The sequence below is a fragment of the Hydra viridissima genome, unplaced genomic scaffold (assembly GCF_058129835.1).
Source record: "Hydra viridissima isolate aposymbiotic clone 2 unplaced genomic scaffold, HvirCarnegie_v1 scaffold_2, whole genome shotgun sequence".
Taxonomy (NCBI): Eukaryota; Metazoa; Cnidaria; class Hydrozoa; order Anthoathecata; family Hydridae; genus Hydra; species Hydra viridissima.
The window spans coordinates 904,018-923,554 of record NW_028324301.1 but is presented as its reverse complement, the minus strand read 5'-3'; the positions used below and the strand labels follow the sequence as shown (position 1 = coordinate 923,554).

At 28.8% G+C, this 19,537-nt stretch overlaps 1 protein-coding gene across 1 annotated transcript; it reads right to left on the bottom strand.

Annotated features, from left to right (window-relative positions):
• Positions 1 to 5,212: 5,212 nt before the first annotated feature.
• On the bottom strand, positions 5,213 to 18,238 carry LOC145189000 (uncharacterized). Its single transcript, XM_090080576.1, has 12 exons — positions 18,083 to 18,238; positions 17,486 to 17,682; positions 17,198 to 17,281; positions 16,990 to 17,040; positions 15,041 to 15,087; positions 14,879 to 14,951; positions 11,766 to 11,847; positions 11,540 to 11,656; positions 6,813 to 8,624; positions 6,624 to 6,664; positions 6,398 to 6,538; positions 5,213 to 5,957 (listed from the first exon to the last, which is right to left on the bottom strand). Exons 2-12 carry the CDS (start codon positions 17,669 to 17,671, stop codon positions 5,646 to 5,648), a joined length of 2,946 nt encoding a protein of 981 aa, XP_089936702.1. The 5' UTR covers positions 17,672 to 17,682; positions 18,083 to 18,238; the 3' UTR covers positions 5,213 to 5,645.
• Between the last annotated feature and the right edge of the window lie 1,299 nt (positions 18,239 to 19,537).

The window sequence follows — 19,537 nt, the reverse complement described above, 5'->3', positions numbered from 1 at the left end:
AATGCAACAAGTTTATGTTCATTTTTTTACAACCTCATAACTTTGCATGTCTAAATATAAAAACCATTTTAAACTTGATTTATTTCAAATGACTGAGATAGAAATGTGTACTTAGTTCGTTATTATTTTATACGCTTTAAATGGAAAAACTTAATGCCAATCCTTAATAGAGTCTCATATACACGATGCTACTATCAACGATTCTTCGAAGTTGGTATCAGAAAAATCCGTCATTCCGAGACCGATGCCAGTTCTGTATCGGTGGACGGGTGTCGTAAAAAAAATGACCGATCTAATGGCCACACGATACTTTCCGCCCCGAAACTCTGATGCTTACACATCTAAGTCTCGGAAGTCTCGTATGTACGAAACGACCATCAACAATACTTCTAAGTTGGTATCGGTAAAATTCGTCCGAGACCGACACTTCTTTTCATTTCCAAGTTGTCATTCAAACTGTGATAAAATTTAAAAATAAGTATTAAGAGAATTTCAACTAAATTATTATTTAATATTTAACTAAATATCATAGTGTTTAACAAAAAGTAAACACTTAAAATAGTTGTTGTAAAATTTACAAATAAGTATTTACATACTTTCAATAACTGTCCCCCGTTTATTTTTTTTTTAAGACTAAAGTTTTTTCACTAACTGGAAATTTTAACCGCTGTGTTTTTTGGTGTTGAATTTTATTTACAAACCCTAGGTATTCGATTAATAAATTAAGATGCTAACGTTTTAAGCAAATTTTTTTTTTATCACCAACCTGATAAATTTATTACTAACGTGTTTGTAAAATGTTATTTCAAAAAAAAAAAAGAGACCTTGAGAAATGATTTTGAAAAAATTAAAGTCCGGAGGTTATTTATATTTTAAATTTCTTTTAATTTTTACAAAAAAATCCCTTTTTAAATAGTTTGCTCTACGCGACAAAATACCATCATCCAGGTCTGTGCTGGGGCGGGTTTGGTCACTTACCAAGGGGGGGGGGGGCTAAAGTTTAAAAATTTACCTTGTCGTATTTTACGTCTATTTAGTCGTATTTGTCTCTAACATTTTAATTCACATAAAGGGTCGTCTTTAAACTACGGATCTTGTTACAAAAGCATTACGATGGGGGTAAAATTGGTCAAAGTTGGTTGACGTAAATTATGGACTACTCTTAATGGTTCTACTCATTCTCTCGCGTGCTTAATATAGGGGAGAACCTAATGCTTACCCACGCCAAGCTTTTTAAAACCGCTTGTTTATTAATTTCTTATTTGTTACCAACAAAAGTTTAATTGATGCCCTCTAAAAAGGAATGTTTTGTCTAGCTAAAAAAATTATTGACTCAATAATAGGAGTAATTCTTTCTCTATTTTCAACTATTTGCCTCTTTCTTTCACTGTCAATCAAATTAAGAACTTCTCTTTCTGGCTGCTCATAACGGATTAAAAACTCATTAGCTTGTAAAATTGCATCTTTGTGACATAAATTATTTTGGTGGGATTCTAGATCGCCATCTTTTCCTAATAGTTTAGCAAATGTATTTAATAGTACAGTGACTAATTTTTTTAAAGGTTCAGTATTTCTTAATCCTCCAGTATTGTTAACAAGGAAAAGTACACAAAATTTACAGAATAACCCAGATTTTAATGATGAATATACTAACTAAAGGAATTTCATTAAGTGAGATTGATTTAAGTATCGCTTTACTTCTTTGCCTTTTTTAACATGTGTTGAAAAAGGATAAATAAAATCAGATCCAGGCAACCAATTTTTTTTAACTAATCTATATCTTGTATTCTGATTTAAAGACTTTGAGTTTATATAATATCCAATATCCTCAATAAAAGTTAAAGGTTCTAAAGTATCTTTTTCGATACTGCAAGCAGTGTTTTTTTCATTTTCAGATAATTGAGAAGTGCACGTAATCGGAATGGTTAAGTTCTCTGTTTTATTAACTTGTTCTGATAAAATGTGTTTCTTGTTAAAATATGTAGAAATATTGACTTGTTTTTTTTTTTGCATTAACTGGGTTTTTACCATTTCCATTGGCATTGCTCATTTGTTAAAAGTTTTGTATAAAACTTTAAAATAACACTTGACATACAACACATAAAACTTAAAAATATCCCTTAAAATTTAAAAAATTAAATTTAAAACTAAAAAATAAAAATAAAAAACATGGTTATAAACAAATACAGAAGAATAAACTACAATGCAAACTATATGACACCGCTTTATAATAACAATCTAAGTTGCGATTCATTATGGTTTAGAAACTTATTAACTTAAAAATGCAAGAAGCATTCAAGCGTTTTTCCAATAAAACTAAAACTGAGTTATGTTGCATAACTTATGTATATGCATTTATGCATAACTTATGCATATAAAGATCATTGATATATTTTATTACTCGCTTTAAAAAAAAAAACATTGCCCCAAGGGGGGGGGCTACTACCCCCTTAGCCCCCCCCCCCCCCTTAAACCCGCCCCTGGGTCTGTGATGATACAATAGATTAAAAATTAATTGTCAAATTTTCGAAACAAAAATCATTAACTCAATTTGGTTTGAAAGCAAAAAATTTCAAAAAAATATGGGTGCATAAGAAAGAAAAAAAAAGTCATTGCAAAAAAGATGTAAACCTAAGAGTTGGTGTTAATGTGCACTTTGAGGCGCTCTCGGTAAAGTTGGTGAAACTTTCTAAGAAAAAGTTGGTGAAACTTTCTAAGAAAAAGAAACTTTTAAAGTCCAACTTGAAGCCTGTTGCAAAAAGTCACATGATAAATTTCTTTTGCGAAAATGTGTCTCAAAAGTGAACAGTTCAAAGGATGCAAAATATATTAAAGTGTGTGCAGCGTTTTACAAATTGTAGCTGTTTTTAATACTGGTTTTTAGTTTTTCATACATGAATTTTAAAAAATTGCTACAGCAAGATTTCATACATGAATTAAAAAAAATTACTCCACCAAGATTAAGCAAAATTTGAAAGCGTAATTTGGAAAAAAGATTTGAATAAAAAAAAAATAAATCTGTTTACATATCTGTTACACAAATCAACAAAAAACTAATTTTATTAGGTTCTTACATAAATATTTTACACGGAATTCAATCTGGCATCAGATTTTTATGGCAATTCACAGATTTTTCTTATCGTCAGCTTTTACACGTTTTTTTTTTTTTTTTAATAGAAATTAAGCAAATGAGCTAGTACTAGAAAGTTTCTTATTTTAAGGGAACTTTTTTACAACTCTAGTACTAAAGTTTTCTTAAGAGTTCTTAATTTTGGATTATCAGAAGAAAGAAAAAAAAGTAAATTAAATGCAATTTGAAAGCGTGTCAACAAGTAAGATAAAATGTTTTACAGCCAACTAAATTTATTTGTACTCCATCAAAACATCAATGCAATGTATTCCTTAGATTTATTCTTCATAAAAACACAAATTTGGAAATTTGGAAATTTTTCTCGAACTATAAATAAGTTTCTTATCGAAAAGTAACTTTTTACTAACAGTTCCTTATGATTTTGGGGCTTCAAGTTTCTTAACGCGTATTTTGAAAAATTTAGGTAATTAAAAAATTTTTTCTAAGGTTTTTATTTGAAAAGTAGATTTAAAACTCCTTTGGAAATGCTAAGGGTTTACAAAATTAAAAGAAAATTAGATAACAGATGAAATTGTCAATTATTTGTTTTAAGCAAACATTTTAAAGTGATAACATCGTCCCATTAAACGTCGTCCCATTAGACGTCGTCCAATTAAACGTCGTCCCATTGAATGTCGTCCCATTAATAAACGTCGTCCCATTAAAGTCTCAAAACTTTAAATAGTTTTATAAAAAAATTATGCAAACTTTAGAGTTGAAAAGGATAACAGACAAGATCGTTTACTCTAAGATTACAAAATACTTTCAACAATCTAATAACTAAATATGGTAAATTTTCTGCTTTTTTATTTCAAAGAAATTTTTAAAACAGACAAGCTGGAAAAACAAACTGGTCTCTCTTTGCTATCCATTTTTTTATGACTTTTTTTATCATTAATAAGATGGAGAATTTATGGTTCATCAAAAACTTCTTCTTTTCCTGTGTACTAAAAGCAAACACTATCAGTTTTCAATGCTTTAACAATTTTTTCATACAGCCAAGTTTAACAAAGAGTGATGGAAAAACTTTTTTTTCTGTTAACAATGGATTCATTCACAATATTGCTCACATGCCAATGCGAGTATTGTAAATTGGCCCATTCTTTTTGTATCCAGCGATTTTTTGATCGATTGTCCCACATGCAAAAAACATGGAAATTTAGTACGACCGCTGACTATGGAGAAAATTAACTATTTTTAGATTTACACTAGCATTGTTATTGACTTCGACTAAATTGACTAAAAGTCGACAAGTCGAAATTAGTCGACTTTGAAAAATCGAATAGTCGATTTAATTGACTATGGGTTTCTTACTAATCGACTAAAAGTCGATTTAATCGGGTAATCATCCTGATATCCATATTTCTAATTTTTCAATTGATTTAATTTTTTAAACCTTTAATATTGTTATGATGCTGACCAATTAACAAAGAGATATCTTTATTAGTAGTTTATCCTGTAAAGATAAATTATTTACAAATATCATTCATAACGGTTTTTTTAATTCAACCAAGATATCTGAACACTGAACCTTATTTGCTGTATCATATAAACTTAACTCTTAACTTACTGTATGTGCCACCACTTCATTAACGATTTCTTTTTCTCATTAAAGTAACCAGTTGATACTTTTTAAAACAAAATGTTAAGTAATGTGTTATGGTACTCAGTTAAGGATGCGAAAAGTTTTTATAAATCTCCCACCCCAAAAATTTTTAGCCACCCCATCTGCTCCCACCTATCTGCGCCACTGTTTTTATATAATTAAATTTTTTGTTAATTTTTTTGCTTTAGTTGTTGTGAAAAATGATGTAAAATGCCCATCTGTCGTTTTCTTTACTTAGTGACTGTAATTTCTGTTTTATTTTGTTCGTTTATTCGATTTTAATTCATCTAATAGATTAGATGAATTAAAATTGAACAAAGAAAATGCTCTTGATATAACAACAGCATGTGTTATTATAACAGTATTACTTACCACCTAGTTCCGTTTTCGGGTGTCGGTTTATCTGATTTGTTGATAAAGAAACAAATGTTACAATTATAGCCAATACAAAAAAAAAATAAAAATAAAGAGAACGGTTTTTATCAATGTTTCATTTTGTTTCCAATATCAGTTTGATTCTTAAAACTAAAAACAATAGAATCGTTTTGAAATTAAATACGTCACTGCGACATCAACTCTTTTTAATACTTAAAAGCGCACGCTGAGCTAAGAAAACGAAGTTGCGAAACTTCTAACTTTAAAGTCCTAGATAAATATCTTGCCGCCAAATTACTATTTTGAAAACAAACAAAAAATGTTTTAACAATGAAAAACATTTAAAAAGTCAAACGGTAACCTAGCAATCGCCGTTTAAAAATAATTTGTACGAATAAAGACACTTCCTCTAAAAATTTTTTCGACTAAAATTTTTCATTCGAAATGAACGCAATTTTTTTTTCATCCGCTAAAAAAAAAATGTTTAAAAAGACTCCGTTGATAAGAATGAAAATTTTTTTACAGATTCTTCTTTTAATAAGTGTGAAAGTTCATTCCTTGCGGAGGGATTCCCTTCTGAATGTCTATTCTAGCTCTAGAGACATGTTCTACAATACCGTTTCGTTGATTGTAATACCTTGGCTGCACATATCTGCTGTTTTGTTGACGAGGGAATGGGACACGCCTCATACGTGGAGGTAGCTCGTATTGTTCATAAGTGTTAGGAGGAACGAAGAATACTTGATGTTGATGATCTAACTGAGATTGGATTAACGTTTGTTGCTGCTGTATATCGTTTAGAGGCTCATTTGGTTTTTTCAGATAAGAATCGTGCGATTGACTTGGCTAGAAGCAATAAGATGTAACTTTCAAAGTGAAAGTGCAAAGCAAAATACAGTAAATTAAATACCAGTTAGACAATTGGTACGAAAAATGTTTGAAATAGCGGTGACTTTGTAATTAAAGTTTACAAATAGCGAATAATGCACTTAGATTTTTCAACAATAACATGTAGGTTTGATCGGAAACTAAATGAAAACCAGAAGAGAGAAAAAAAAAGGATATTTTTTCAGCTTTTGATTTGTTTTGTTTATTGTTTTCTCATAAACCAAAAGAAACTAAAAATTTGGTGACTGTTTTTTCACTTGGTTGGCAAAAATAAAACGAAGAAAAATGTTTTGCCAAATTTTTGTGTTTTATTTAAAAAAAAAAAGATTTTTAATCTTATAAGCATAAGAAAAGACGTCAAAAATATTTTATAATTAAAAAACTGTTTTTAAAATTACCATATTTACATCACCAGTCAATAAAATATGTCTTATTTGTACTTGAGGCTGAGCAGGTAGTGGAAGAATGCCAGATTGGTTCATTAAACCAGGTTGGTTAACTAAACCATTTTGCTGCTGTTGAATCATCATACAGTACCACTGATTTAAAAAATAAAATGAAAAAAGTATAGAACAATGTGACACAACCCAAGAAGTTTGTACAACATAAAAAAACTGTACTTACTTGTAGACCAAGATTGAAGAAATGCCTGATCGTTGTAATATCTAAATCACAGTTGATTTAGAGTATAAGCATCAACATCGGAAAATTTCTTTTTATAAAACAGCCATAAATTGTTTAATTCATAAAATTAGAATGGTTAATTATAAAAATAGTTAGTAATATTTAGTGTTAAAACAAATCTAGTAGTACCTTCAGGTAAATCTTTACCCTCTGAGTCATGTGAAAAAGCAACAGGTGCAAGAACTTGATCAGCATTTTGATAATAGATTGGTAACACACCAGGTATAGGTAACTGTGGAATAATGGGTACTCCATTATGATTGTAGGTTGCTTGTAATAGGTTTTGCTGACGCATGTCTGGTGCCTGAGAAAATTCATTAATATGTTTTTCAATGTGCTCAGGTGGTAATTTTATTTTTCCAGGTTCACAATTTGGAGTTTGATTGTTTAAAGCCGGAGAATGTGAAATACTAGAGTTGCCACTGTTAATAATTTGTGCATCAGTAGCAAAGCTGACTTTCTTTTTCTTTTTACGATCTTTAGTACTTTCATCAGTACTCACTGATTCCTCACTGTTATCTGTTGTGTTATCAACATCATCACGAATATCAGATATAATTTCATCTTGACTAATAAGCGGTAACTCTTTTGCTAAGTGAAGTATATTCTCACTCTGTAAATTTTCGGTGCTTGATGTCTTTAAAAAGGGTTTATTAGATTCAACAGAGTTCAACATTGTAACATTGGAAGATAAATTTACTGTATTAGTTACATCTATGACTTTTGAAGAGAGAGATTCAGAAGATAGACTGGAAAGAGATTCAGAAGATGAACTCGGAGTTAAACACTTGTCTATTACTTTTTCTCTAACTTCGCTCAATTTTGTACTTTCTGGGATGGATGATTTTAAAGAATGAGAATTCATATTTGGTGTCTGAGAACCTTGAGTTTGAGGATTTGATTGCAGTTGAGTTTCTTTAACTAGAAGTGTATTAGTAACATTTTTAGGAGGTAACTTACTCAGAGGTGAAGATTTGATTGCAGGTTTAGCTATATTAGATGCAGCATTTAAAATAGTAGATTTATCTTCGCTTCTGCTACTAACAACATTTTGTATTGAATTTTGATTTTCTGCATTTTCATAAGTATTTTTATCTAAATGTCTATTAGCATCAATTGGAGAAATATCAACTTTAGTTGATATTATGGGTTTATTTTCTGTTTTATCAATTTTTTGTGGACTATTATTGCTATTACCTTCTAAACGATTAAATGATTCATGTATCAGATTAGGTGAGTGAGGAGATATAGTAAGGGATGGCTTAACTCGCATTCTTCCCCAAAAAGCAGCTGATGATTCTGCAGGATGAGCTACTTTGACTTCAATTTCACAAGAAGGAGTGCTTGGGGTTAAGGGTTGATTGGTATCTTTTACATCAAGTAGATCAAGTTTTAGTTTTATTTCCTCTGGTTCTTTCTTTTTAGATTCTTCTTTGCGCATCCCACGACGAATGTTTTTAATTTCTTTTTCATGTCGCTTGTTTTGTTCTCCATTTCGAGGACGGTTTCTATCATCATCATGTCTCTCTCTACGACTCTTAACTCGACGTTTAGGTTGAAGAAAGTCTGAATCATTTTCATGTTTATTATAATAACCTGGTAAATTCTTATAATATTCATCATTTTCATTTGTAATAAGCTTTATGTCCTCTAAACGCACAAAATATCTATGTTTTAAGTTTTCAGTTAATACAATACATTTATCTGATTGAATCTCATGAAATCGTACACGTATTGTTTTACTAACATCTTCTGATTCTTTAATAGTAGCTAAACACAGATCTCCAGGTTTAAAGTGCATTGAAATAGCAAGTGATCGGTCACTTTGTTGAAGCTTTGTCTTGTTTTCTTCCCAGACTTCAACTTCAATATTCCTATATATATTTGGATCAAGGGAACGCTTGATTTGCCAATAAGATTTATCTGCTGTGTTTTCAGAAGCTGAAAAAATTAAATATTAAAACATTAGAAGAGCTCTCTTTATCTTTTACTTGTACTTGTAACATAATAAATGTAACAGACAGAGCTGCAACTAAGTTTACAGCTTCCAATTATCAATTAATTTATTGACATTTATTTATAAATTAAAACCAAACCATTGAAATAAATGATGTAGCAACTATATGCAGTTAAAGTGAAAACTAAAACTACTCTACTAATATAAATTGCTCAAAACAACTAGTGGAAAGTATTTTTTTTTGTTAGATATTTATAAATTTCTGCTAATAATCACTTTCAATGTATATAGTACATTTCATTTACACAAAGTTCTTTTTGTTAATAGAATGTGTGGTTTCTGTTAACAAAAAGACATGGGTAAGATGATCAAACTGTTTCTGTGGAATAGTTCCCCACTCCTCTATTAGAGCGATTTTGAGTTCTTAACACGCTCGCTGCCGAGCTATTTTAAACTATGCGTTATTTCTTTGTCGTATCATAATGTCTACAATCATTAATTTTTGCCAAGGCTGTAATATGTGGTTTCATTCTCATTGCCAAGGCTAAATATCAACATTTCAATAAAAAAAATATTTTTTATCTGAAATAGTTCTATAGTATTTTTTATTCTGAATATAACTGACAAAAAAAAAGCACTACGAGTATACTCATAGTTTGGCAATGGTGAAGAAATTTTTTTCTCCAGTGCCGAAGTAATGAGTATAACTTATTGCGGTGACTACATCTTTTCAAGATGTAATTGAGAACTTGAAAGTTGTAATTAAGAAATGTAAGATGTAATTGAGAAATACAACATGTAAATAAGAAATCGCAATATGTAATTTGAAACATATATTATAAGCTTTTCTCAATTACAACTTTCATCTTCTCAGTTACATCTTACGTTTCTTAATTACAACTTTCATCTTCTAAATTACATCTTTCGTTTCTTAATTACATCTTCCATGTTCTAAATTACATATTGCGACCTTTAAATTACATTTTGTATTTCTCAATTACATCTTACGTTTCTTAACTACAACTTTCAAGTTCTCACTTACATCTTGAAAAGGTGTAGTAATGTAGCTTATTTTATGCATTATTATTATAAATAGTGTTTCAATTTTTTTGCACATGCACATTGGCAGTTATCATGAGTAAAAAAGGTAATTTATATTTTGTTTTCTTAATTCTAAATTGTTGTGTTTTTTAGACTAGAAGCTAAAATATGTTTGATAACTACATTATACTGTATGTTATTGAAAATGTGAAAAAAAATTTGAAGTACACAATAAGATGTTTTTTAATACATTAAAAAACATTTTAGTGTGCACTTTGAATTTTTTACACAGTATACTAATTAATGTGTTTTATAGATGAGTAATTTCTTTTTTACAAATAGATAATTTATAAATTTATCTATCTCCAATTAGCTCAACACAGATATTCCACAATTAATATGATATTCCACAATTAATTGGATAAACACATATGATTATGGAAGATTGTGAAGATAGTGAAGATGATGATATTGAAGATTTGGATTCATTTTTCGCTTATACTACTACATCTTCGAGCTTGACTTCATCAGAGTCAGGTTCTAAAGGTGATTAGCAACTCGCATTCGTTGCAAATGATTGAAGCGACAAACAGAAGAAGAGAGAAGAAATTGAAACCCAACATTATTAAAGATTACAATCAATATATGTCAGGAGTAGATAGGGCGGAACAAATGGTATCATATTATGATTGCCTAAGAAAGACAATCAGATGGTATAAAAAAGTAGCACTTCATCAATTTATCACCAATAATAGCTTCCACTACTTGTCTTCAATACCACCGAATGAAAAGAAAAAATTCCCAACCAAACCATGTCGAGTCTGCTCTAAAATAAAACGTAAAGAAACACGATATGAATGTGCTGTTTGTAAAAATAGACCTCCGTTATGTATTGGCAAATGTTTCAGAATGTATCATTCAACAGAATAGGTTTACACTTAAATTTTCATGAAATAAAGTTAAATAAGTATCAATGTTTTATTTTTATCTGTTTTAAGCTATTTCTGTATTTATCTGCATTTAAATTAGGTTCCCTGGATTTTTAAAACAAAAACTTGAATGTAATATTTTCTGATACCAAATGTGAAGCTAAGAAAAAAAAAAAAAAAGAACAGACAAAGCCAGTCATGCATAAATATTACTTGAAATAAGTTAGTATTACTACGAGTTTACTCATAGTTGGCAAACTCATGACGCCGGCCTACTACGAGTATTCTCGTAGTTGGCAAATAAATGACGCCAACTCACTATGAGTATACTCGTAGTTGGCAAATAAGTGACGCCAACTTACTACAAGTATACTCGTAGTTGGCAGCGAAAGTGTTAAAGTGATTGTGCTGACAAAAGTTGAGCAACAATTTGTCTACCTAAAGCATCCCAGGTTCAATTGAATTAAAACCCAGTGAACAAGCAGGCCAGTATGTTCATTCAATGTATTCTTTTTAAAATCATTGTTCTACCATATTAGCACAACGTGGACAAGCATAAATATAAATTTGGAGACAATTATATTAGCATATATACAAGTGATAGGTTTTAAAATCCCACCACAATACCTTTGGGCTGTTAATTAACCAGTTCTAATAAAAATGGATACCAATATGACCACCATTACTTATTTCAGCCATTTAACTCCCACCAGTGATCTGTGTGTGTATCTGTCTGTGTGTCTGTGTTTGTGTCTGTCTGTATGAGATATTTGCTACCAGAAAATGGTAGAAGTAAAACTCAAACCAGTAAAAATTTGATCTTTTGTTTGACAGAAATACTCAGTAGAAAATTGAAAATAGAAGTAAACATAGAGAGGTAGAAGCATGGAAAAAAGTTTTTTAAATAAAAATTTTGACACTTCACTTACTTTTAATTTTATTAGCATTAACCTGAGTCCATGAAGATGTTTCTACAGCTGGATTCTTTTCCTCAAGTTGGTCAATTTTAGGATAAACTGTATTTATCAATAGGTCATAAAGAAGAGCTGAAAAAATAAACCATAAAAGAATTAATAACTTTTTTCCTCTATATAGTAGCAATAAAGTTACCAATCTCAAAAAATAATCAAAATCTCAAAAAGAGTTCACACTCACATTGAACAATGGCAGCATTTGATTTAAATTGTATAGGGTAGAGTGCATCGTAATGGTTGCCATTGGAAAATGAAAGCAAGATCTAAAAGAAACATTTGATCAAAAACTTTGACATTGAAAAACTTTTAACATCTATTTCAATACCTATATTTTCAAAAGAGAAATGTGTAGAAATGAATTTTACAAAATATACCGAATAATTTATTAACATCCAATCATATGGATCTGTAATTTTTATAGCCAAAACTTCAATGAAATTCTGGGCAATTTTTTTTAGGATAAAGCGGATCCTTTTATTACTTGCTTTGTAAAAAATAGATTACTTCAAGGCATCAATAATTCACAATTGACTAAGTTATTACTAAATGTATTAAGAATCAGGGATGATAGGAATAAATATTTGAGAGGTAGCAGAAAATATCAAGCATTTTCAGGCAGAGCAATATTGGCATTAATCTGAACCTCTATGAAAACACCCCAAAAAACTTTTTGTGTAATTCTTTTACATATATATACTAGTTATAAAAATTATAAAAATGAAAAACATTTGTTGGAAAATTTATGAGAAATGGCCCTTTAAAACTCGCAAAAATAAAAAAAGCCATAAAAACAGGATAAAAACTTTTTCTTATCTAGAGTGTTAAATTTTAAAAATAAATTTTTTCCCCTCCATTTTATTGTATTTTTTAAGAAATTTACTTCCTTTAATTTATTGCTATAGCCGTGAGTTTCAATAACAGAGCATTTTAAGCCCTAAATAGCAAAAAATGAGCTATTATTTAATAGTTTGATTTTAAATATATATATACTTTTAATTAAAACATCTAAACAATTAATTAAATATATAAAATATTATTAGGTTAGTAAATATAACTAAAAAATATTAAGGAATGAAATATTAAGGAATTAATAATATTAAGGAATGTTAATATTAAAGAATGAAAAGTGACATTAAATCAATTTTTTTATTTTACTTTTTGATTCAATAACAATTATTAGATCAAAGTTGCATATATATCAACCAGAGTCAATAGCAGCCTTAACATCAGATTGTTTTTCCTTGATTCATAGCCTTGTCACCTTTCCTGATATGTACTGGAAAGAAACATTTGAGCACAAAACATAATAAACAAACTTAATGAAAAGAGTATAAACCTTGACAAGATTACAGGTTTGAAGACTATAAGAAAAGTGTTCTTCAATAAAAGTGAAAGATATCAGTTTAGTTAAAGGCATAAATATAACAAAAGATTATTGAAAAATAGAAGCCTTACAAAAGAAAGAGCAAGAAAGGGATGTTTTTGTAAAATGTAAAGAGAAATGCTCTCAAAAGTTATGTAAAACACTTGAATTAAAGAAACATTCTGTCTATCAGTCATTGTCAATATATTGGTTACTTGGAATAAACCAACTATAATTTTTCCAGTTTCACTAACAGAAAAACATTCAGAAAGCTGCCTTTTGAATTCCTGAGAGTAATAATAGTAATGAAATGAAAATGAAAATAATGATAATAAAAATGGCAATGTATGCACTTTTGATGCTTTTTGAAAGATACACCACAAAAGCTATGCCTATTTGTAGTTAGGCGAATCATTTTTAACAAAGTCATTTTTGGTGGCATTATGTATCTATTTTAAAAAGTAGTAGAATTTTTTTTCGTAACAGAAGACAAAAAATGTTCTACTGGCACCAAAAACATATACCTTTATAAACTTAGTCTTATGTTAAATATTAGTTATTGAAAAATTACAAATAAAATGTGCATAACTTTGACATGCAGTCCTAGAACCACAAATTGATTATTTTTTTAATTAACATGTTTTATCAGTTGTTAAGACATTGGCAAAATAAGAATCCCACTATGCCAGACTTCATTATTTCTTAATCAAAGACCAAAAAGTATGAAGTTTAAGTTTTAAGGTGCCATTGTTTTTGCAGGGCACCTGCCTGTATATAGTTTAAAATTGTTGTGTTGGTTGATACAATTTTTTTCCTTTTTTTTTTATACTTTTTTCTGTTTCTATTTCATTCTGTTTGTTTCTTTATTATATTCGTTTTTAACTTTTATTTTTTGTTTTTCTTTGTCTGTTTAAAACTATTTAATGAACAATTCAAATAAATATAAAAATAAAAACATATATATATATATATATATATATATATATATATATATATATATATATATATATATATATATATATATATATATGTAACAATTTGTTTTAACTTGACAAGTGTTCTAGTGTTTAAAACTTTTAACTAAATTTTTAAGCTAGGATTTTGACTTTCTGCTAAAATTCTTTATGTAAAAGGTGATAGCAGTAAGATACCAACCCACATGTTAATGCTAGCAGTATAATACATATCCTAAATGTAAGATTGGAATTGTTTTATTAAGTCTGATATTGAAACTGCTACATCAATATATAACTAAGCATAGATAATAGCAGTTTAATACATGCCCAGGATAATATGAAAATGGTATTTAATAAATAACATTTATGTAAAAAAAAAATTTTAATGCTTTAAATATAAAGCAAATGCTGCAATATGATGAATTGGATGTTGGTTGTATAGAATTGGTTAAAGCTAACACAGGGTTGCTTGTTTTACAAACCCTGAAATGTTGCATCTTTTTTTTTTTTTTTAAGGCTGACAAAAAATATCAAATCTTTTTGTGGTGATCACTGATAACCATGATTATTTTCAATCATAAACAAAAAGCCCAGGTGAATGTTTAAAAAATTTCAACATTTAACTTAAGAGAAAATAAAGTTGTGCATAAAGTTTTAACTTTGTAATTATTTAGATTTACATACATCTACCTGATACTTGAATATAATTACATTTGAAATCAATTACAACTGTTGTTAACTATGGTTCAGTTTAATTTTCACTAAAATATTTAGAAAATAGATTAATAAATTAATTGAAAGAGAAAATGTTCATGTCAAAAAGTTTATATAAAGATCTTTTTCAAAATTTAATATGCACATAAATGATGTGATGCAGTTTAAGATTATTGATTCCAAAGGTGAAGAGTATAATCACTACAAACTACAATCAGATTAAAAAATCTTCAGAACCTGTAAAATATCTTATTAACTCACTTTCCTATCATATCCATTACAAGTGACAGGGCATGGTTCAGGATTAACACCTTGAAATACAATGAAATCGCATCTAAAAGAAGAAAATGTCAAGGAGATATTACTAAAGAAAACCATCCATTAATAATTAAAAAAACAACTCATGACACATTAAAACGTTACTTGTAAAGTTGAGATAGAGCAGAGATTTCAACTTGACCACCCCATTCCTATGAGATATGAAGGTTACACTTAAACGGCGAACAAGTCATTTTTGGCCAACATTTTGCTTTTTTTGTTTGTTTGAATATTGGATTAACAATAGTGCAGCACCTTAATTTCTCTTAATTTACTACCTTTGAAATATTTACTGAACGATGGTAAATAAAAGTACGCTCAGGCTTCAGACTTAGTATAGGCATAGTAATAAACATTTTCTTTAATGATACAAACAACAACAAAAATGTCAAATTAAAAAATTGCAATGTGCTTTAGAACAATGATATATAGTCTATATCAAAACTTATATAATTTGGCTTGAATCTTTTGAAAGTTTTTATTTTAAGTTGTGGAGCTGAATGTTGTGCAGCTAACAGAAAAACCTTTTAATAGTTTTGATATTAAAACTATCTCCATAAAAAAAGCTTTCAAAAATTTTAAATCTTTATATCACAAAGTGCAATGTTTGTTTGGTTTAACTTTGCCTGTTTACTTTTTTTTTTTTTTAAGTAAAGAGTGCATGCAATATCTAACAATCAAGTTCAAGCATACTACTTGCAGCCTGCATGGCAAAATTTTTTTAGCAGTGCTTTTAATATTTTGTTTCCTAACAATTTTTTAAAAAATGGCTTTAAAAAATGAATTTTGTGCAGTAAAGTTCTTAAAAGTGGACAAAAGATAGGTTTTGAGAATGAGAAAAGTGCTTAAAAAGTCTGAAGCCATAGCTAAGAGATCAACTCATAAGCAATAGCCTGATTGTATCATAACTCCTGAATTCATAGCTAAAGTCCAATAAATAATTGATACTTACCCTGGTAAGTTAATAAGGTCGATTGCTCAAGATTTGGGAAGATCTGAGTCAAAGATTAATACCTGTGTGGCAGAGGAATTAAGCTATAAGTCATACAAGATGAGAATGGGCCAGCTGCTAACCAAAAAGGCTAAAGAAAAGTGGCTAAAGAACTCTTTTAATCTGCTCAATAAGTTGAAGACCCCTTGCAGCTGGGCATAATCTATTACTTCTTTGATGAAAAGAGTTTCTGCTAGGACCAAAGAAATAACAACCAGAACAACCGTTGGCTTGTTATGTGCCACAAAGATGTACCCAAGGTCATGCAAACAAAGTTTCAAGTCACTGTCATGGTCTTTGGAGTCATCTCCTCAAAAGATAACTTCATGCCACTCTATTTCTTTCCTAAGGGCTTGAGAGTGAATACAAACGAGTAATTGAAGGTCCTCAAAAAACATAGATTGCCTTGGATATAAAAAGTTGGTGCTGGATAGACATGTGTGGTAGCAAGACTCAGCACCATGCTATACATCAAGATAATCGCAAAAAATGGCTGAATGAGAAATTATGTTGGTCCTGATGACTTTTTTGTGTGGGTTACAATTGAAAGATAGATCAACAAGTCCTCATGCAACACCAAGATGCAGTTGGTCACCAGTATCAAGAAAGAATTCAAGGCTTTGTCAAAGGAAGCAATTATCAATAGTAGTAATTGATGTGCAAGGTGATTTTATTGAGTAAAAGGTAAGAAGCTTAATTCAGTTTTAAAATACAGTTGGTTTTATTCAAATCTGATCTACTGATCATGATTTACTGAAAAAATTACACATTTCCAAAGCCATTATTTAATTGTTAAATATTGTGTGCACCCTGTAACATTAAGGCAGATTTACAATTTTTCGTAAATATTCAAGATAGTTATTTTTATTTTTAAGACCTAAACCACTTTTTTTGTTTGTGTGGCAGGTAATTTCAAAATGCTGAGTTCACTGAATGAATTAATTTGTGCATTTTTTTATATTAATCAAAAGCATTAACTGTTGAATATTTGCAAAAATGAAAATATGTTAGACAATAAAAGAAAAGAGAAAAAAAAAAACAGAAATACTCTCTAGCTGCTTACTTCAGGATTTTTTAACAAAAACAGATGATGTTCAAATGATCCCTCAATAAACTAAAAAAATAACCATTATTTTTACATAAAATTAAAGTATTGAAGAAGTCTTGTGTAGAGAGTAATGTGGAAGACAGAGTAAAAAAAAATAAAAAACACTTTTAACATTTGAAAAAATTAAAATGTATATAGAAATTCTAGTTTTAATAGCACTTACAGATTCAAAATAGTCTCTATGTAGATGCATAAAATTGATGCATTCAAGTCGCACTTGATAATGTTTTGCTTGAGTATGGTAAATCTTTTTAAAAAAATATGTTATATTATTTACTGTTAATTGTTTGATTGCATAAAGTTAAAGATACAAAAGCTTATCAAAGATATTGCAGTACACACACACACACACACACATGTGTGTGTGTGTGTGTGTGTGTGTGTGTGTGTGTGTGTGTGTGTGCATGTATGTATGAAAAAAAATGCTAATGTATATGTATATATATACAACCTGCTCAGCAACAACACGAAATAAACAAGAACCATCTTTAGCAATTGATTTACGATACAAGTTTAACTTAGTGAAGCACTCATCCATAGCAGATTCAGAATTATGAGAAGGTGCTTTGGAACCTGCCAAGGATTTCTCTTTTTCATTTGTGCTACATTTTCCTCTACTAACTTTGCCAGCCATCATACTCGCTAACTCTAAGGAAAAGTAGAAGTTGTTCTATTATTAAATTCTACATTTTAATTTATAGTGTATGTATTTATGTATGTATGAATGTATGTATGTATGTATGTATGTATGTATGTATGTATGTATGTATGTATGTATGTATGTATGTATGTATGTATGTATGTATGTATGTATGTATATATGTATGTATGTATGTATGTATGTATGTATGTATGTATGTATGTATGTATGTATGTATGTATGTATGTATGTATGTATGTATGTATGTATGTATCTATGTTTGTATATATGTATGTAAATATATATGTATGTATATATGTTTATATGTTTGCATGTATTTATAAATTTACCAAGGCTAGTTTTTAAAATAATTATTTTATATATAACTAAATATATATTTACAGATACCTGAATAGTATTTGTTTAAAAAGCTAGATATTAACTAAAGAAACATCCACATTCCAAGATTAATTTGATAATCAACTTTTTCAATACCTATCAAATATATATTTTTTTGAAGTAACATAAAATATCAATAACTTTGATTGGAACTAAAATCATACTAACAGTGTTTTATTTATACACAAATGAATATATTAATATAATTATAAAAATTACAAAACAAATATTGTACACACACATACACACACACACACACACACACATATATATATACATATATATACATATATATATATATATATATACATATATATACATATATATATATATATATATATATATATATATATATATATATATATATATATATATATATATATATATATATATATATATATATATATTGTCTTACGACAATTCAAGATTAAACTTTAAAAATCTTTTCATTTCAGATGATATATTCAAAACGATTACAAATCGAAATTTAATACAATTAATGTAATTATTTAAGATTACGAAGTTGAGAAGAATTTTGTTGTTAAAATATTTTAGCTACTTATGCCGCCATTATAAAGGAATCTTTTCCATAATTATAGTATCACGTGTATTTTTGGTAGGGTGCCTTATTTTACAAACATTTTGTCTGAGAAGCGTGGTTGTTAAAGACAAAATTCTATTAGGCGTAAATTGTCGCTAGGCCAAAACTTTTCATTATAATGAATTTAATATTAAAGCAAAATTTCGGTATTCAATACCCCTTAGAAGTAATCAGCTATCCAAAAAAATTCTTATTTATTAGTAATAAATAAATGATTAAATTCTTAAATAAAATTTCTCAAGTATATGTAGTCAAATAGTAATTACAAACTGTGACAAAAGTTAGCAGTCTTATTTTATCTTTACTTCCATTTTTTCTATTTCATATTTTCTCTTTGATAACTGCTTCACATAGTTTAAGCAAATTTCAAAAATTTTAAAAATTTAGAAATCTTCCTCTTAGTTTTGGTACGAGTACTTTTTTGAGTTGTCTCTACAAATGCTTTTTAAGAGCACACTTTTCTCACCGTTCTGTCCAATTCATTCCAAAACAGCTCGATTAGTTTCAGATCGCGGTTCTATGGTGACTACACCAAAACTTTTATTACTGCAGAGCTTGAAAGTGTGTTTAAGATCATTATCCAGCTGGAACACAATACCCCATCCAAAAATATCCAGTTCAGATAGTAATTTTTTTACTTTCCAATATATCTTGGTATTGGTCTTTTTTCATTGTTCCATTCCAATTTTTTAACTATCACCAATTATATTGCTACAAAAACAGCCCCAAACCGTCTTAGAACCACCCCCATCTTTCAAAGTAAGCAGATCGGTCAGATTTTTGATACCTTTAGTGAAACACTACAATGATCTGCAGACTAAATCTCTTCATCGTAGATCAACCATCGTAGTGTTTCAAAGTCT

Bases quoted from the DNA above. Each gene is read 5' to 3' on its own strand.
- LOC145189000 (XM_090080576.1), bottom strand. From the start codon at position 17,671: ATGATGGCTGGCAAAGTTAGTAGAGGAAAATGTAGCACAAATGAAAAA. The intron at 14,952-15,040 runs GTAACGTTTTAA...TTCTTCTTTTAG, and splicing joins GCTCTATCTCAACTTTACAA to ATGCGATTTCATTGTATTTC. The intron at 6,665-6,812 runs GTACTACTAGAT...ACTGTGATTTAG, and splicing joins GGGTAAAGATTTACCTGAAG to ATATTACAACGATCAGGCAT.